The 20,711-nt window shown below is 47.9% G+C and overlaps 1 protein-coding gene across 1 annotated transcript in view; it reads left to right on the forward strand.

Annotated features, from left to right (window-relative positions):
• Window positions 1-20,711, forward strand: part of ASTN2 (astrotactin 2) — a 338,016-nt gene that overhangs the window by 284,397 nt on the left and 32,908 nt on the right. The window contains 1 exon segment of the mRNA XM_050714656.1: window positions 19,839-19,980. Within this exon segment, the coding sequence (XP_050570613.1) occupies window positions 19,839-19,980 (142 nt within the window).

A 20,711-nucleotide genomic window follows, 5' to 3' on the forward strand; every position in this document is an offset into this window, starting at 1 on the left:
GTTATTCCCATTTGGAGAAGGTATAGACGATGCACACAGCCCTGGAGGGTTGCTCAAGGACCAGTAGTTGCCTGGGCTTTCCAGCCTAGTTGGTGCCCACAGCCAGGGCAATGAGCTCCTAGCCCGTGGATACCAGCACCCACTTACCACCATGTGCCAATGTCCATGTGGCACTGATGGGTTGTGCTGGCTGCAATTGTGTCCAGTCTAATTGAAACTACTTGGCTGGAAATGTGGATCTGGGATGGTGTCTCGCACTCCCCCTTCCTGAAGTTCAGTCTCCATCCACATTTCAGTTGCACTTCCTTTACTATGTATACCATAGAATAGTCTAGATATGAGTGTGGTTGTTTCAATGATAAATTAGCTATATCTGTAGGCCTGGATACATTATCTCATTAACTTCATCTGCTGACCTGCAGAGTCATACATTCATTTAGGTTGGAAAAGACCTTCAAGACCACCAAGTCCTATCACTAGACCATGTCCCTTGCATGTCCAAAGCCCTGCAGTAGGCAGTAGAGCTGCACAGGTTTCCTCTATGGAAATTCTTCTCACTCATCTTTATTAATGCTGTCTGGGTGTGAGGACTCACCGTCAGGAGATACCTCTACCTTGCTGCTGACTGAAAGAAGAACCTAGCCAGATGCCTGCCTTGGAGAGGCTGAAGGGACATAATGCCACCTGAAGGGGTTTACCTGGCAGCCGATGTGTGCCCAGCTGTCTGCTCACACACCATGCCAATAGGGTTACCTGCCCAACCAGCAGCAGCGTGTGGTGCCTGTTACTGTTTGTGATTCAATAAATTAATGGAAGAGAAACCCCAGAGCACTGAAACGAGCAGGGCAGCAGGCCTCTTTACCCAGAATAGGTCATAATGTGCCAAGAAGCTTCTGTATAGCTTTGTTGCTTGGTTGTATTGTTTCCTTCTATCTGTTTTTCCATTATAAGAGCTGCATCCTGCCCCACAGAAATCCCTGGCGTCCCCCAGCACGTTTCAGCAGGAGGTGGGTGAAGTCCTTTCATTCAGGCACTTCACACAGCGAGGTGGCTGTGGTGATCTTGCAGTGCCCCCTTCGAGTGCCAGCATCATCTGCAGCCCCTGCGTGGCCCTCTGCCCTCGCTGTGCCTCGACTGCAGTCGTGATTAATGCATTGGTTGCCTCTCCCCCGCGGCTCCGAGCAGCTGGGGAGCAGTCAGCAATGTTTTTCGGTCCCTGAGCAAGGAGCGGAGGAGCCTTTTGGCTGGGACACGCTCACCCACCCTTTGGGAGGGATGTGTCCATGGCATGATCTGGTGCTGGAGCTGTGAGGGGCTGGGGCATCTCAGGGAAACCAGGAGAAGCTGAACTACCTCTCTGTGAGAGCAGGCTGAGCAGTGACAGGGCCTTGTCACATTGCCAGTTTGAATATGATTTCTGCTGGGGTGACAAAGCCATATCCTTGATGCACTGGCTGGTCTGCCAGATGCCAAGTTCTTGCTCTGAACAACAGGGCCACTGGGGCTTTGTGACTGAAGTTGTAAGTTGGTTTGGTTTTTTGTCCTTTTTTTTTTTTTTTTCTTAACATAAGGAAGACTATATTTTTCCCGAGCTGCCTTCTTGGAATTGCCTGGACTTGTTTTATCTGAAACTTTCCAAAAAAAATTCAGCCTGAGGCAGATACCCAGTGTGGAAAATTTCAGCCCAAACAGTTCCAGTTTAGCAGCGTTGTGGGAGCCGAACGTACAGGCCTTCAGCGGAGCACGCGGGGCCGACTTGCTGCAGCCATGCTACCTGTGGGCTTCGGGGCCCACGCAGCTGAGCTCAGGGTGCTCGGGGCTGAACACAGGCACAGGAGAGGATCTGCCCTCCTTCAGAGATGCAGTAAGGGATAGAAATGTCTGTACTGTGTGATGGGAGCCCATGAGCTAACCATGAAGGCACTGCTCATGGCGGGACCTGCCCTGGCACCTCAAGGTGCCGCAGGGAGGTGAGCTAGGCCGTACCTCGCCATCATCAGGCTGTGCGTGGCTGGGATGTTCAGCATGAAGGATGGGTGACTTGAACAAGGAGAGAAATCCTTTCTGGTCCCTCTTAGAAAACTCAGGTTGATGCCAGCTGCTAGCTAATGGCATTAACCCTTTAGAGCTCACATCTGAGATGCAAGTCCTGGTTGTACCCATATGCATCTGCTGTGCTGGCAAGAGGCTTCTAGCGTAGGCACCAGTTCACCCAGTGGAGAGCAATTGCTTTCTGTTCCCCTCATGCCATCAGCATAAAACAGAGCCATGTTTTTGGTAATGGCTGGAGGCTGAGGAGGCAGCAGAGCAGGGCAGGCACTGTGGGGACAAGTGCTGTGGAGCCCTGTTTCTAGAAACCATCCAAAACTCCACCTCTGTGAGCCCTGAGACTCCTCTCACTCCATTGGTATTGCTGGGAGGAGTTTGTGAGCCTGGGGCTGTCACTCGTGCAGATGCACAGTGTCCTGTGTCACCTCCCTGGTTGCCACGAGGCGTCCTGTCACCCACCTGCGTGGGGACAGCCACACATGCTCATGCAGGATAATGTACCACTGACAGACAACCTGAGTGCTGACTTCTCCTAATTAATCTTTCTTTCCCACCTCTCTTCATCTGTATTTTCTTCCCCAAAGTGTGGCAGAAAACATCAGACGCTGTCAAATGTGTTCCACACGCAGGGTGACATCAGCTCGTTTCCTTTGGGATGGTGCGTTACAGTCCTGCTATGTTGTTAGGCCCAGTTTACATTAAAAGTGGCTTTTGGAAATGAGTAAGTAATAACTTGCTAAATCGGGGCCTGAACTGCTCACTTTAACAAATTATGACTTTGTTTTTATTTTTTATTATTATTATTTTAAGAATACGTTTAAAGGGAAACCTAGTTTAATGAAAAATGACCAAGTTAGATCAGGCTGCATGCTAATTCCAGCTGGGTGTCACCACCATCTTCATCGTCATGGTTTAGTCATGTCCTTCTTTACATGCTAATTAAGCTGATGTGTCAGTAAGTGTTATAAGTGCAAACTTGGGCAGTGTTTGTTTTTTTGCTTTTGCAGTGTTGCTTTTGCAACATTTGTTTAGTTTTCATTCAATGCATAAAATATGAAGGGAACAAAAAACTCATGCGCATTGTATCGTGTAATTAGACGAGTAAGCAGATGTTAATTAATATATGAATATCGTTTTTATTTCCAATCGTCTGGCTGTGGTTTGAGCAAACCTATGTCCCCCAGCTGTTGCTACACGAGACACAGCCGGAGCAAAAACAGAGCTCGAATTCAGCTACTCTATTCCCAGAGCACAGACTATTACCCAAGCTGAAAGAGGAGACGCTTTTAGGATGTGCTGTCCCCAGACGTGACACAGCAGTGTGGCATTCTCCTTCTATCCAGTGGAGGGCAACAGGGGACACGCTTACAGCCACGCACCTCCCGACCAGTCTGGGGAACCAGCAGGGCTGGGGCTTTGGAGCCCTGTGGAAATGCGTCCAAGGCTTTCTTTCTCCTTGGACTCCACCGTCAGATGGGGTTTCTGCTAGCAGGCACGGATCAGTTGTACAGCAGCTCTGTGGCAGTCTTGGAGGAGAAACTGGAGGTTTTCAAACTTCACCTGGATAAAGCCCTGAGCAACCTGCTCTGGCTTCGAAGTTGGCCCTGCTTTGTAGAGGGGCTGGGGCTGGGGGCTCTGTGAGCCTCTCGCTGCAGCACAGGTCCTGAGCCACCACATTCAGCCTTTTGCTACCGAAGGATTTTATTCTTTTTTTCATCTGGAAGATCCTTGCTAAATGAATCCAAAACTTTACTTTTCCCCAACTCTCAGCCAGCGATAACACGTGGTTGTGTTGTGATCAGTCACTGCATCCAGGCATTTCTCCTCCTCCTCTGTTTCTACATGAAGAGCTTCCTGGTAACAAAAGAATGGTTCGAACATCCAGCTTCAAGCTAATTTGCATTTTTAAATATTAAAAGTCATTCCACTTTTATTATTGTAGTCCTCAAGATCTTTCAATTTCTCTTGGCTGATACTCTGATGTCTTGTGCACCAATATTGCGTTCCACTTCATCGGTGCTAAAGTCACTGTTGTATTTCCAGTGAGAAATAAGATTGATTACAAGCCTGATCATTGAGGAACTTCTGCTCATTCTAACTCAGTTCCCATCACTCTCGTTCTGTTAGAGCCTGTTTTCATTTGTCCATTACTCAGTTCCTTACCTGCTGCATAATTCTTCTGTTAATTCCCATCTTTCCAAGCTTACCTAATAACTACCCATGTCATGTCATGGCTAGTGCCTCTTGATACCCAGATAAATTAGATCATGCCACGCTTCTTGTGTCTGGGGAATGAACTGTCTCATTGAAGAAATACATAAGGTTTGTCTCACACAATTTACTAAACCTGGGTTTGCAGTTTATTCTGCTTGTCTCTGTGTCATTAATGATTCCTTCCCGTGAAAGAAAAAAGCAGAGATCTATAATGAGATCATTTTCTCTCTCGGAGCTACACCTGTGCCTTGAATATCAGCATGGAAGACTGAGCTCTTCAACCTCTTTGCCCTACCACGTGGTCCGGAGATGCATTGACTTTCTCAGGGCATCCTGTCTTCTGCTAAGTCAACACGAAAGCCCGTGACTTTCTCTAAATTGCTTGTGAACTCCCTGACACTCTCTCTTTTTCTCTGTTTTTCCTTCTTCCCCCCTCCCTGCCAGAAGCTGGCATGAGGAGAATAACAGTGCAATCTCCCACACTGCTGTGGTCTGAGCAGGTTTCCCCTCACATTATGTCTAAATAAATATTAATAAGAAAAATGGAATAAGAGCTCATTGACAAATTCAGCAAATATTTGCCTCTGCCATCCCTTTCCAGCCACCTGGCTCCTGGAGGAAAGTTTTGCCCTTTCTCAGACCAGAGCTTTCAGGAAATAAACATTTGTTTTATTTTCTCAGAGGAGGAAAATGAAAATGGCATTATGGGGCCTGAAGCCCACATCTCCCATTTTGTGTGGCTGGAAGCAACTTCAAGCCACTAGCTTGAACAATGGCTTTTGTCTTTGCCTTCAAGTGACAAGCTATCACAGAACTGGCCAGGATGGGCTTGAATTATGATGAGGATTTCACCTTGAGGACCCGGAGTGTTTTTCCGCACCTTTGGAAGCCTATGTAGCCAAAAAAGCTCCCAGAATAGTCCGAGTCTTCCAGCCAATCTCTGCACTTGAAAAATTGAAGCCTTGGTTCTGACAGCCAGAAAGACTAAGGAGAAATAAAAGCGGGGATGGCAGCAGCATTAGCTCACCTGGGTGCAGCCAGCCATAGCCATCCCTGCTAGCAGAGCCCCAGAGCGTGGTTGCTGGAGGCAAACCGGGACGTGAGCTTTGTGCGAGGCTGCTCAAGGACATAGAGGGTGCAGGGCACCCTGACTTAAAAGTGTGACTTCAAGGGTCAGCTCTGTTTGGCTTGCTGGGTTTTGGTGTACTGACAGCAGAGGCTGTGCTGGAAGGTGAGAAGAGAAAGTTGAGGAGGCTAAGACAGGCAGTTGTGTTGTTGGAGCACAGCTTCCCAGCTGGTCCCAGCCTTTTGGTCACGGTTGCATTTGTTCCTGTTTTTTCTTTGGTTTCTGAATGGAAGAGGGGCTGGGGTAAACAAGCAGGGACAAGGAATAACAAGGTGGCGGCAGGTATGACGGTGAGTCGGGAAATGACAGTGAGTTAATTGTCAGTGATTTATCTGCTGGGTAATTGGATGCCCTCCGGGAGAGGAAAGCCCATCAAGGGAGTCTGTGGGGCTCGGGGCAGCAGATCCTGTGAATTAAACAGATGCTCTGAAAAGGTTTTTCTGGAGAACCACAAAATCCAGTGTCAGGGATGTTTTCTGGGTGTTGTTGGTGCCTTCTTGTGCTCATGCTGAGTAAAGCTGAAGGGCACCCAGCACGATTTTGAGCCAGATTCCCAGCTGGCACAAACTGCTTCATTCACATTGCCTTATCAGCAGAGCTGCTGTTCATCAGGGACCTTGGCTGTGCCACTGACACCTTTCTCTCTGGGTCTGTCTGTATTTCTCTCTCCTCTGAGGAAATGGTCTCTTGGTGTGGTCTTGCAGAAGTACAGCAGAAATGGCAATTCAAGCACTTGTGGTTATTCTCTGTGACAGAACCATTGGGCTGTACAAGATGCTCAGTTTAGCTTAATAGCATTCTGCGGGGAGAAACATGCAGGAAAACACAAAACACAAAAGCTCAAGAGGAGCCACCTTCTTCACAGCAATGGTAGAGGCAGTTCTTTACTCAACAGTAGTAAAGATCTCCTGCCTTCAGCTTACAGCCAAGTTACAAAGCCGTTGGCAGGCAGCTCTGAATGTTTAAAAGCTCCCCATGTGCAGAGTTTGGGAATGCTGTTGCTGAGTTTCCCAGTCTGACGTGCACAGCTACTCACCTTGGGGGATGCTTGGGAGCACCAGAGCTGCACCGGCTCCCATCAGACATGGTAAGCGAGGCCTCCCTGCAGGCTGTTGGGGTTTGCTGTTATCCCACAACCTCTTTGTGCCAGGTGGTGTGTTTTTCCTGGGTGGAATTGGCTAATAAGTACAGGTCAAAGGGCCCCCATCTTGCCTGCCTACACCGGGTTAAAAGGCTGAAGAAGCTGAGAGACCCAGAGTGCAGCCTGGGTCTAACCAGGGAAATTGTTCAGCTCTGCCTCTGGGGAGATGAAGGCACGAGATGGTGGCTGGTCCTGGAGTGCGAGGCTGAGGTTCAGGAAGCCCTGTGGCGTTAACACCATCCACAGCACGTTGTGGCCAGCCTCGGTGGTCCTGTGGAAAGGTGGAGGATGCTCCACATCACCTCTGGCTGTGGGCCAGCCGTGGGGCTTCACTCCAGGTGCTCACTGGGCAGAAAGCGGACAGAAATCCTTCCTGGGATGCCACGTGGTGGCGTGCCTTAGCCCTCCAAGGACGGAGCAGTGGATCCCGCCGCTCTGTTAACGAGACTGACTAATTATTTATTACAAAGGAGGTTGCAGGAATCTGGAGCGGAAACTGCTCCCCAGGCCAGCTAACTCACACCTAAGCATGCCAGGCTCCTTTCATAGCAAAGCACATGTCGGAGCAATCAGACCTGCTGCTGGGAGGCTCACGGGAGTGGGACCAAGGCTGTTTTATACATGTGTGTGAGCGTGTATATATATATATGTATAAAAAGTGTGTGTGTGTGTATATTTTACTATGTTAAGCTATAAACTGTATGGGTTAGGTATGAATTAGAACCTTATAAAATGTGTTTACTCATTCTGTGTAACTCAAAGCGGGGATTAAACAGTAGGAAAAACTGACCGGGAGAATTTTCCAAGCTGAAAAAGTTTTACAGCTCTCATTGTGAACTTGAGAAGGAGGATTTTTTTTTCTTTTTCTGTATTTAGTTTTTTTTTTTTCAGAGCAAGTTTTTTGTCATTGAATTTTTATGGTTACCAGATAAAAGGAGGGGGTACAGCTGAGGAGGAAGGATGGACGGAGGAGTAGCAGGAGAGAGTTCTGGCAGGCAGAGTCGTCCTTAGGCGTCTGAGCCTCATCCTCCTCTCCATCTCTTGTGACAGACAATGTGCTTTCTGTGCCAGTGGCATCCAGGAGGGCCTCCCCATGGCATGCCGTGCTCCTAAGCAGGCCCTGCTTTTCTCATCTCCTTGAAGGCATCTTTTATGGGGAAAACAGAATCCCATAATGCTGCTGCAATTCGAGGGAATGGGTGCAGGAAAGGCCAGCGGAAGCAGAGGCAGAAGGGAGGTGAGGCTCCGCTGAGCATCTCAGGCAGGGGAAGAAGAGAGGGAGGAGCAGGGAATGAGGATGGATTGAAGTCTTGCAAATGTTTTGTCACCCTCCTCTTAAAGAAAAGCTGGACAAAGCATCAGAGTAATAATTTTGCCATTATCAAGTGAATCATCCTGAGTCAGTTCCAGCTGAGCGCTGTTTGATGAAGAGCAAGGTGCATGCAACCCGGAACCGTTTCATTTCTTATTTCCTCCCCTCCTTGGACACAGCTTTCTTTCCCCACCCTTTGTTTGGTCTCTTCTATCTTCTAGTTCTTGCCTCGGTGAATCATCTGGGCCTTCAGGACTGGTGGCCCCTGCGCAGGAGTGCCTGACTCACTGCTCTCCTCTACATGCTATTTCCACAGCCTTAGGAGGGTTGGGTTTTGGTCGTTGGGCTTTGGGTGTTGTAGTGTGTTTTGGGTTTTGTTTTTTTGTGGTTCTTTTTTTTTTTCCTTTTTTTTTTTCCTCCCCTTCACTTTATGAACATTTTCCAGGAGGTCAGGGGAAGGGAGGGGGGAAGAGAGACAAAGAGGATTCATCGTTTGGGTAATTTTCCCTACTGCTAAATGTCAACATCCTACGCCTGATGCTCAGGATAGGGAGTAGCGGGGCTTCTATTTCAGGCTGTGCAAGGGATGGGAGAGACTCACCTTATCTTCCTAACATGGCCCAAGCGTTGTTTGGGTTCTATTTCGGGTTTTGAAGAAAAGAGGGAAGTGATAACCTCCCCATACGAGCTCAGGGTTGGCTACCTGGCACTGGCTTCCCTCATCAGTACAGATCCTGGAACAGCCCTGGAATCCATTTACCACTTGGCTTAATCCTGCTCTGCTTATTCAGGGAATCTGTCTTTTGTCGTCTGAGTTGAAAGACGTTGCACAGTTGCTGGCAATGACGTGTTGACAATGACGTCCAGCTAACCGTCCTAGAGTGATCGGTGATCTGGGGGTGGGGAGCGTGCCCAGGTTCCTGCCTTTGCCAAGGACATGGAGGAGTCAAACAGCTTCTGCCACCAGGGCAGGCCATCGGTGAGATGGGTTCCTATGGACATCGTCCATCAGAGCTGTCCTGGCTAAGAGCAGCTCCCCTCTCCTGTGGATGCCAAGATTGATTTGTATCGGTTTCTAGGAATTGGGACTTAAAATTCAGAGCAGAAGTCCTGCCTTCTGTGCCAGTGTCCTGCTGTGTGCTTGTGGCAGATATCCTCAGAGCCTGGGTTCTGCTTACTAATACAAAGAGGTTAATAGTCTTTCAGAGATGAAAGCCAGATATTAGAGATTAGAGATCTGGACTGGGGGGCTGGGTTCTAGCCCCAAACCTGCCTTTTGCCTGCTGTCTTGAAAAAGTAATTTCCTTTCTTTGCATTCTGTCTTCCTTGCCAGCTGCCTCTCCCTGCAGCTTTCTGCAGTGCAGGTGCATGTGGTAACAGAGCTCGTATCTTGGCCAAGGAATGTAAATGCTGCCACATTGTCAGAGGTATTCATGGCCTTCGTGAAGGGCATTGAGGTCTCTGAGTGTCGAGAGCCTTGTTGACATATGTTTTGTCCTCAAGAAAACAAAATCAACTCAATTTAAGAAATAAGAGTTTATATTTTGTCCTTGTGAGCAGTGGGACCGTGCATTGATGCAATAGATCCTGTCTCACCTTGTGGTTGTAATGGAAAAGATGGAGTAATTGCTGATACAGTGGTAGTGCTGCTGAAGTAGACACCTCATGGTCAAGAGGTTCCCAGCTCTTTCTCCTCTTCATTGACTTGTCTTCTCTTGAGTCAAAACTGTGAAGAAAAATGTTAAATTTATTATGATGAAATCAGTAAGTGAACAGTTTATTCTCTGTGTTAAGGCAGTTGTGAGTATACACGAGTCACCCAGGTATTTTTTGTTCAAGAACTGATGTCAGCTCTTGCATATGTTAGTCCTGACCGAGTGGGTGTTTTCTAGATCTTGGTCAGATAATTGCTTCTTTCCTGAGTTTTATCATGATAATGTTTGCCTTCTCCTGTGATACTTGCTTGGATAAATGGAAAGTTATGAAAAGAAGCACAGTGAAATGGCATGCCTTCTAGTCTGAATGTGAGGTAACTGAGCATATCTACAAAAATTTTTAGATCTCACTGTGTTTTCACAGTGTTTAAGCTCAGTACTGCAAACATGTCCATTAGTTTATCTGGTGCACGAGTGTAATGGGACAACTTGCATGAATAAAGCTAAACATGTGTAAATGTTTGCAAGATATGGGTCCATAATTCCTTGGAAATCATAGCAAACCAACTCTATTTTCATGTGCAGTGGTATTCTCCTATCCCTCTTAGACAAGTGATCTGAAATATCTGTAATAATCATTATAGCATAGTTGTTCCAAATAGCTCACAGCCAGGATGCAAAAACTCAGCTAGTGTAAACTGTTATTGTTCCATTGACTTCAGGGGATCTACAGGAGATTTTATGAACTGAGGATCTGCCCCCACATTCTCAAATATTCAAAAGTGAGTATTAGGGCCAAGTAAGAGGTCTGCTTCCATGCAGGTTTGTCCATCAGGACCAATTTCTGTAAGTGTTCATTGGCTCACAGGCTGCAGATCTGGCTGCAGTTGTGCATGCTGAATCCTTTTGAATGTACTGGTCCAAAGTCTTAGTGCTAATTCTTGTTGAATATGAGCATCTGTGCCTCTATTTAGAATAAATAGGACCAAGCAAATAATAGTTTATTTAAATTGATTGCCACTGCAGGTAGTGAATTTTGGTGTGTGGCTTGGTCCATATCCCAGCACTGAAGTGTAAGAAGGGACCAGGAGGAAGGATGGGAAACAGTGGCAATAAAGAAGAAATCTGCTGATCTCACAAGTCCAAAAAGTGCAAGGAGAATTGAAGCACAGACCAGCTGATGGCTTTTCAGCACAGGTTTGCAATAATATGATTTGACAAATCACCCAAGATAATCATCTTTGTAGAGGTTTATTGCACACTGAGTTTCTTTCCAGGAAATATTCTTTGCCCCTCCTGCTGGACTGGTATTTGAATCTAGTTGAGTGTGTGTGTGCATGTGCATATATGTTTAAGACCTCTGTAAAGGCTTGATCTTCAATTGGTACAAGTCAGCCAATGTGGTTCCGCAGGGTATTAAGGTTCTGGAGGTTTTGGTCATAAAGAATTGAAAAGAAAGTTAATGGACTGCTCAGTAGAGCTGGAAATAAAGGACCAGACCCTGCTGCTCGGCAGGTGTCCCCTTCTTTCTTCATAGACCATAAAGTACAAGGCAAGTTAGGAAGACTGTGTGGTAGGCAAGTTTGTGTGTCAGAAATGGTATAGGAATATTGTTAGGGCCCACTTGGACTGGGCGGAATCACAGACCTTTATTTAGGAGGGCTCCCAGGATTGTCCTCTGATGTGCCTCGTGGCAAAAGCTGCTCCTTTTCATGGCTAGGTATTTTAATCACAGCAGCAAATGGAACCACCCAGTGTTGTGGGCTGGTGGAGTCCATCTCATTGGTGCTGTCTTTGTATCCAAAATTTGTCATTTTCAGACAGTAGCTTACAAACCCTTACTTTTTTTCCTAGGAACCACGAGACAGCAGTAGTTTTGTGCATTAAAGGAGAAAGATAGAGTAGTTGTATTGGAAGGGACCTACGGAGATCATCAAGTCCAACTGCCTGACCACCTCAGAGCTAACCAAAAGTTTAAGCATATTGTTAAGGGCACTATCCAAACACCTCTTGAAAACTGACAGGCATGGGGCATCAACCACATCTCTAGCAAGCCTGTTCCAGTGTTCGACCGCCCTCACAGTACAGAAATGTTTTCTTACATCTAGTCTGGACCTCCCCCGGTGCAGCTTTGTGCTGTTCCCGTGCATCCTGTCATTGGCAGCCAGGGAGCAGAGGCCAGCGCCTTCCTCTCCTCTTCCTCTCCTCAGGGGAGACATTGCAGACAGCAATGAGGTCTCCTCTTGGCCTCCTTTTCTCCAGACTAGACAAGCCAAGTGTCCTCAGCCTCTCCTCATAGAACCTGCCTTCCAGCCCTTTTACTAGCCTTGTTGCCCTCCTCTAGATGCTTTCAAGTATATCTTGGATCCCAGAACTGCACCCATATTCAAGGTGAGGTTCACCAACACTAAATATAATGGGAGAATCACCTCTTTTGACCAGCTGGCTATGCTGTGTTGAATGCACCCAAGATTGTGGTTTGCCCTCTTGGCTGCCAGGGCACACTGCTGGCTCATGTTGAGATGTTGTGAGGCTTTGTGTCTGTCTGTGGCATATCTGAAGTATTGGTTTGTGTGGTAGAAGAGTGGCTCTGGGGCTGCAGCAGGGCGGGTGGGCTTCTTGTTGAACAGTAAGGCTCCATGCAGTCCCTAGATCTTTTGCAGACTGCTGACCATGGGCCTTGGGGACTCTGGACTGCTGGTCCATTGTTTAGAAAGCTCTCGTTTAAAAGAAGCTAAAAATGAAAGGAAAACAAGAATAAGGGTGGGAACTAGATCTGTGGTGATAGATAAAATCTTCTCCCAGACAAGAAGTATCTGAGGACAAAGCCCATGTCTTTGCTTTGTGTCTGCACAACTCCCAGCACAAATGGGTTCCCACTTTGCCTCGAAATCAAGTAACTGTTTCAGCATGCTGTGGAGCCCAGAACTAACTCCCAGGGAATACGTACATCCAGTTGGACTCTCCACCATGCTAATGTGAGTACACGGCTTTGAGATTGGAACTGGCTCATGTCTGGATGGCTCTGAACATAGCAGAGTCAGCTTGTGTCTGGCTATGGTTGACCCTTAGCAACCCAGTGAACCCTGAGAAATACTGGAGGGCTCACAGCACAGAATGAAATGCATTAATTCTCATTCTCCTACGACAGCATGCTGCCTTGGGGGAGATGGAGGAGGCGATGCATTTTTACATAAGTTGAAGCAGTTTTTCCAAGGTCTTAGATACTGACTGTGAAAGAACAGTGGTAAGCAGTATCTGCGGAGGTACAGGAGCAGTGAGACCTATTGATGACCCTAAAGGAAGAATACACTCATGATTAGCCTTGTGCATCATGTTTTTAGAACATAGCAGCCCATCCTTCAGTTCCATATGGTTGCTTCGCATGCAGAGTTGTAGCCCAGGAGAGCACCAGCGAAGCCATCCAAGGGCCTGTTGTGGCACTGGAACACAACTTTTGCTCTTAGCTCAGCTAAAATGCTGCTCCTTAAATCCAGACAAATGCAGTCTTCCATCAGCAGAGGAACGGGGAAGCTCAGAGGAGAGCCTTTCATCATTCTTAATGTATCTAGTAATGCACAGATGTATGAAGCATAGGTGTTCCCCCCAAATTCATAACCTAGGTAAGGTGAAGTCATTCAGAGAAGTGCTACAATTTGCACCTTCGTACAAGTTAGTAAGTGATGCACAAACTGTGCCTGAATTTGTACAGAATAATTACAAGCTCTTCCATTTCAGCCTAGACAACTTATGCCCAGCCAGAGAGATTCCTGATGTGTCTTTGAGAGAAGTCCCAACAAAGACATGACTTCAGAGGCTGCAGGCTTTTTGGGCGTGGGGGTTTAGGCACGCTCCATGTAGCACGGGAGGACGGCATGCGTGGGTGCTCCCACAATGTTGGCAGAAAATGTTTAAGTAATAACTAGGCCTTTTTATTTCTTTTATAATCTGGCAAGCCATGCAGAGAAGGAGGTTTTGACATCCTTCCACCAGGATCAGTGGGGACGGTTTGCTTTTAATGATCTCTTAGGCAGAGAGACCGACCATCTGCTGTTGCAAATCAGAGCAGCTCAATTGCCTAAAGTTACGTTACACTAATTTAAATCAGCCCATCATCTCCAAGACAAACCACCTATTGCTGCCTTCCCCCACCAAGAGCCAGACTCAGAGCACATCCAAGCCAGGTAGAGCCTTGTTGTGAAGGAGCAGCCCCTGCAGCCCTGCTCCCCATCCACCGGCCCAAAAGCTGGTCCAGGCCTTCTGCTCACAGCCCTCCTTTGATCCTCCCTCTTGAGAGGCAGAGCCCCGGAGGAAGAACCGTGTGCAAGGAGGACCCCCAAAAAGCGACAAATTTGGCGGGTTCAGCATGCCATTTGTTTCCTCATTTCAGGAAACAAAACCTGGCAAGAGCAAAGTGGAGTAGGGCCTCTTTTTCCATCTGCTTTGCTGGCATTGCTCCGGAGGTCACTGCCGGGGACGGAAGTCCTCACTGGGCCCCATCTGCCTTCCCTGGGCTTCCTCGTTCATGCCCACTTGGGCCTCTGACATTCTACTCTGTTTTTCTTTCCTTGAAAATGGATAGGGAATTGGGAGCCGCTGTGCAGGAACGCGCCTGTTCCCCATTACAGCTCCACCGGGGCTGTAACACGATCGTGCCTGCTCCATACCCACACAGATATTTATTTATCCATACAGGCTTTCTCCTTGTTTTCATTAAGTTAGGCAGAAAAGGTTAATCTTTCTTCTGCTAAAGCTTCAAAACCAACCAAGCTAAATAAAATATGATTTCTTTCATTTCTTTTCTAAAGGACACTCTCTTTTTCTTTTTTTTTCTTAAGTACCAGAATGAGGTCACAGTCAGAGATGCCACAAGAGTAAATTGAAAACAGGTTGAAAAAAAGCAAAAGGGAGAAAGACAGAGAGAGAAAACCACAATCAGAGGAAAGTGACTGGTAACGTTGCAGGGTTGGTTTAATCCAGTCTAGTAAAGAAGCTGTCAAGAAGGAGACATTGGTGCCTTTCCACTTTCGCCTTCATGCTCTTTCTAGGAATCTCCAAAGCAAATTGCAGCAGAGGTCTCCTCTCTTTTCTCTTCCCCTTTGATTTGCAGCACCTGGGTTTCATTCAGCTTGCTCTCCATGTAGGGATGCAGCCTGAAGGTGCGGGAATGCCTCTGAAGGTCCCAGAGCTTCCTTTTGCTCCTCTAACCTTACCAAGTCTCCTGGCCTCGCTCTCTTGTTTAGTCTGGTTGAGCTCGATGCCGTAACTCCGTTGTCTTTGGTGGGATAGTTGGTAAGTGATTCATCCTGCGTGCTGTCCGTGACTGCTGGGCGCTGGCACGGATCGCGGTGGAAGGACCGAAGCAGATTGAGACTGCGGGATGCTGTGAGCGAGGGGCCTGAGCCCCCTCCTGCCTCTGGTTTTGTTCCTTGGTCCCCATTCCCGCCCCTCTTAGCCCCCAGGGACTGGAAATAAGCTACTTCAAGAGCACATCACCAGCTCAGCCTTGCCGACCGGCAGCTGGCTCAGGGATGTCCTCCACCAGAGCAGGCATCAGGTTGGGTTCTCCATTATCTCTCCCAGAACCATCACCGCCGAGCTGACCTACATGCCTTGGGGTGGGCAGCCTTGGGCCAGGGGCTGCAAAGCTTCGTGAAATAGGTGAAGCAAGTCCCCCCCAGCAAGTTCCAAGCATGCTGTTATTTTCCTCTGTTTTAGGGAGAGCTCTGACTCACTATGACACCAGAGTTAGTGTAAGATACGTGTTTACAAGACCAAAAAAGTGGAGGTTTGCCAAACCCCACAGCCCTGTCTGCAGAAGAGGCCGAGGCTACAGCGCGGGGCTGCAGTGGTGAGCGAAGGGAAATGGCACCTGGGGAGAGCTGTGTCTTTCTGACTGTCACCAGCAGAGCGGAGACTGGTTTTCAAAAGCTGCCTGGGCAATCAGATGGTTTGGGACCCACCAGTCATGGGAAGGCAGTGGCATGGAAATTAGGGGGAAGACAGTCTGGGAGGGATTTGGTGTATGGTTAGGAGAGCAGCGTCCCGTTGCTCCATTGCCTGTAGCCTGGGGCTCTGTGAGCAGCACTTACCATAGCCGTGTTGAGCTCTGGTCTGGATTTCTTGCTACTGAGAAGTGAACACAGGTGAGGCATCCTCACAGGAACTGGTCATTTGTCCTCGATATCTGTAAAGCTTATTGCTTTAGTTAGCATGACATCAATTATTTATTACTATTAATGAAGGACACAGATGGCTGTCTGGTCAATAAAATATCTCCTACTCCATGGAGATGATCTACTTAGCTATCATTTACTCTGCAGAGAATCTTTGGATTCTTACTGAAATTTAATAACACGAGCAAAGATACTACAGCAATCTAGGTCTGTGCTTCGGGGCTGCTCTGGGAGGCTGAAATCCTTCTTTATATTTGCTGGCGGGGTGTGTGAGAACACACGCCCAGACGGGAAAGAGAAGCCCCGTTGCTTTCCATCACAAGCTACTTACCCATATAATCCCTTTTATAAAATGATCAAACTCCATCTTAAGAGATAGTTAGGTTATTTGTCCTTCTCAGGAGTCGACCATCTATTCATATCCAATTTACTTTCTTGTGTCATTACTGCCCATTAGCCTAAATATTTAGTTTCCATCTGAGTGTCTGCCTCGTTGATGTATTCACAGAACCAGCTCTCTCTTCTTGGCCTTTTTATGTCTCTGCTTGTATGGTAAACTTGTGCCTTTTGTTATTCCCCTATGAAGCCTTCTCCCTTGCTTTTCCTTTACCTTGTTGGTGAGCACAGCTGAGCAAAGCTCTCCAGCTGGGCACTTGTCAGGGATCTGTGCAGCCAGGTCAGCATTCGTCTATTGCTGCAACATCCCAAGACCACTCTTGCTTGGTAGGGCTACATTCGTGGTCCGCCATCCTCTTGCCTTAGTTGCATCCAACTACAAGCCCCCAGTCTAAATCTAGGGAATAATGTCATTTTTGGTCCCAGGGGAAGCTTAGGAAATCTCCCTTCAGCTGCTCACAGAGCACCACGTACTGAACAAAGAGACTTTCTTGTCTGAGATGAACAAAGCTGCCATGTGCTGTTTCACCTGGGGGAGAGCACGAGAGGGCAGCTCTCTGCACTTGTTGTGGGATAGCCGATGGCTCTGGGCACTCGGTTTGTCCCTGGGCTGTCCCTTACCTGACCCCACATCTGCTCTCCCTAGTCCATGCAGTCTGGCACCAGCAGCAATCTTACTGCTGCTTATACAGGTGCAGGAATACTGCCAGCCTTCGCTTTCAGCACCTTTGTTAGCATCTGTTTTGCTATTTTTGTAACCACCTCTTTGCTTTTGTTCAACTGTAGCAGGACCAGCAAGAGAGGGAAGTTCCCCAGAGGCTCAGGACTGAACACAAAGCAACCTCTCGCTGTTGAGATTTTATTGCAGGGGTTTCGGTTTAAGCCAGGTTGACACCACATTGTTAGCCCCCATGAGCTTTGCTCCACAGCCTCCAAAGATGCCTATAGCACAGGACCTGAGAAGGTACCTGCAGAAACTTGCAGACCACTGGTTACCCCGTGGCCTGTGGGGCTGCACTGGGAGAGGGAGGTGGGTGCAAGGGCATGCTGTTGGTTTCTGTCCTCTTGGCTACGTGAAATTGGGAATACGCTCTAGGGATTTGGACCTGCTTTTTTGGTTTTATTCTGTCTTTTAATGTTTAAAAAAAAAATGTCCTGAGGAAAGGCTTCTGGGAAGGACTTGGGGATTGACACTTTCTCATCCTTGGCTTGTGAGATTCCCTGCAGGGCAGCAACTGACCTCCCCCTGCTCTCTGATGCAAGCATTATTTTTACCATGGTGTCTCACTCCAGATGGAGGCTGTTTCAGAAGTTCTCACCTAGACACAACCACATTTCCCTGAAACCCTGCAGCTACAGAACAGTGTTTCAAACCGATAGCAGGGGAGCGTTGGTTCTCCGGCACACTAGAGTGAAGAGCGTGTCCAAGCACTGGGAACTGCAGTGCAGGAGCACACACGCACATACGGTCCTTACGACACATCCCACGTCATCCCAGCCCCAAACTCCTGCCAGCTTTCCCTGAGGCACTTGCCTGCCTGCATGAAGGCAGGGAAAGCTTCAGCTTGTCAGTGCGGCTCCAAATAGCAAAGCTGTCAGGGAGAAAGGTCCCTGGGACCAGCCTGATGTCTGCTCAGAGATGGATGGCACCAGCCCACAAAGAGTGAGGTCCAAACGAAGCAAGAAATGAGGTGAAGAAAGTGCAGTAATGAAAAGACAACAAAACGAAACAAACACTGACATCTTTAGCAATGGTTTAGGAGCTGCCAGATGGGCTTGACCCAGAGGCTGTCTAGACTGCTTCGTATGGTGGCCAGTTCTGGAGGAAGGTGCGAGATGCCCACAGCAGGCACCCATGGGACAGTCTGCCCCCCATGAAGTTTCTTTCTGGTCAAAAGAGAGGTTGCTTGAGGTCTGAAGAGGCTTAAAGGTCTTTCCATAGTTCAGCAGCACAATCTGGTGCTGCTTTCTCGTTACGTGTTTGTGATTCATCAGTCACGGCAGTGTCTGTCCTCAGTGACTTCTGGGGACAGGGAGTTCCCCTGTCCAACCCACTGTCGTATGAGAGGGGATGGAAATTAACACTGGAAATGTGCAGTAGGGTTTTGTTTGTTTGTTTAAACCATAAACCCAGAGCTAAGGGACTTGCTCAAGGCCATTCAGCACTCACAACTTCCAAGCAGCAATTTTACGGCTGCCAACCCAACCTGCCCGCAGAATTGACCTGGGCTTTGGTACAGCCCCGGCTCTGGTAGCCAGGGTAAACTACAGAGACTGGTGACAGGGCTGCCTGAAAAACGTTTGGAAAGAACAAGTCGTGCTGGGAGCATTAAAATGAATAATTAAGGCTTGGATTCCTTTAGGGAGGAAAAGAATTTATTGCTGCTCTTTTCTCTAGCCAAGGGGGACATTTGTTACTGAATTGTGTATCTTGAGACGATGCAAATGCAGCTTGGGGGGGCTGGAGAGGAGAGGATTTTTTCTTCTACCTGGGTAATCTGGCTGCACAATGAGGTGGCCCGGGCTGGGTGTACCAGTGGGATATTTCTTACGGTCTGTACCAAGAAACTAGACTTGTGTTTCATTTCAGTAGTCCTCAGTTAATTTTGCTTGTAGAAGAAGAAAGAAGGAAATATACTGAGAGGGGAATTCTTCTCCTTTCTCCGCTGCGGTGTCTTGACATTTCCACGTGCACGAGGTGCCCAGCGCAGTGACCTGGGTCCAGCTGTGCTGATTGCAGCAGCTGCAGCAGCCCTCGCCCTGATTCCCGTCTGTGGGAGTGAGGGCATGACCAGGGCAGCTGCTTGTTTTTTTTTTTTTTTTTTTTTTTTTTTTTTTTTACCGCTGGTACCTTGAGCTGGTGTAAAATGGGAATTGAAAGCAATGGGCTCCAACCGCCCGACAGCTTCCCCCGTGCAAGGAGCCAGCAGCTTGCACAGCAGTGGATAATCAGGTCCAAAAAGCTTAATAAATGGGACATTTTCAGTTTCAGCTGGGTCATGATCTAAGTGTTTAATAAGCTTTATAAACCAGGAGACCGAAAAAAAAAGTCTTTCAGCAGTTTTTTTATTGTTATTATTTTTCTTTGAGTGCTTGTAAAGGGGTGAATGTCCTTCAGCGCGGCTGAGCCGAGGGCTGCAGCAATCAGCTGCAGGAGCCAGTGGAGTGCACATGAAAGGGAATGCAAAGCTACCGATTTTCATCGAATGAATAAAAAAATAAACAGCACATTGAAAGCAATTACATCCACGCTCTATAAATGTCTCCTTTCTGATAACCTAATGTAGCAGAAACATATTTCACCATGACAGGTAATTTTTGAAAAAAGACCGTCTCCTTTTTGAGAACAGAAGGCGCTATTAGGGCAGGACAGAGCTATTTTGTGTGGGTGCCCGTGGTGTTCTGGGAACCCAGAGCCCACCCTTGGGTGGTGGTCCCACACATGGTGTCTGCAGTGAGCCCACACATTGCCCGTGTGTGCTATGAATGCACTTTTCTGCTGTCCAAGCTATGACTTAGCACTGGCCACAGTTCTTGCTGTGGATCCCTGTTGCAGCTGATGGCCTGTGTGTGTTTTCTGCTTGCTTTTTCCCCAGGCAATGTTCTCCGTACAGGCTCGTGGTCATTCCTTCCAGCCACAGCCAGCTGGACTTTGTTGCTTGCCCTTAAGCCTGTGCTGCATAGGGGTGTTCCTGCGTTATTTTGTCAATGGCCTGCAATAATTGGCATCTGTATTGATGTTTTGCTTTCTCATCCCTTTGCTCTCCAGGAGAATCCTTGAGCTTCGCAGACGATTTGCTTTCCGGCCTTGCAACGTCCTGTGTGGCAGCTGGTAGGAGCCACGGAGACGTCCCCGAAACCAGCCTCTATTCGGTTATTTTCAAATGCCTGGAACCAGACGGTCTGTACAAGTAAGGGGGGTCATGTGGGGAGGTGCTGGGGGCAAGGGGGGATCTCCAATACAGTTATTTAATTGTTATTTATCTTTTTGGTCAGTACTGTGTTGCACCAGACACTGGACAAATGATGAGACTGTTGTTTTGGGCGTTAGGCTCAACCAGTGAAATGCAGAAACAGCGTCTGCCAGTACGGCACTGGAGGCACTGGTTGTCTGTGGGAGACCCCACCGAAATAACTCACGTTTCCAGTGTGACGGGCTTCCAGGTCCATGCCTAGTGGGGTAGGGCTGTCTCACACGGACAAACTGAGCTAATGTGCTCAGATGGCAGCAAGCTGCCCACCCTGGCCAAATTCCAGGTGGACAAAGATGGCCAGAAGGTTGTAGGTGTGAGAGGTGTTGTTTGCATCGGTTGCTGTTTATATCAGTAGGACTCATAGAACAGATCAGAGATGCCCCAAATGCATCTGCCCACCATTCAGTCGGTTATGTTGGGATGCTTGGTCACATCTGTGCTGATACTCTTCTTCACTTGACTCTTCTGAGGTAATGCCTTTGAGAAAATGGGATTGGATTTTCTGTTTGAACCCTATGGAGTAGTTTGTGTCCAAAGTAAGTGGAAAGTTTCAGCATCCAATTGTTGTCTTCCGTATCAATATAGTTTGGAGGGAGTCTGGTCAAGAGGGTAGGAATGAGCTTCCGTAGGAATGGAGAGCACATGGAGGCAGATTGAAGGCAGGAACA

The sequence above is a fragment of the Cygnus atratus genome, chromosome 19, assembly GCF_013377495.2.
Source record: "Cygnus atratus isolate AKBS03 ecotype Queensland, Australia chromosome 19, CAtr_DNAZoo_HiC_assembly, whole genome shotgun sequence".
NCBI classification, from domain to species: domain Eukaryota; kingdom Metazoa; phylum Chordata; class Aves; order Anseriformes; family Anatidae; genus Cygnus; species Cygnus atratus.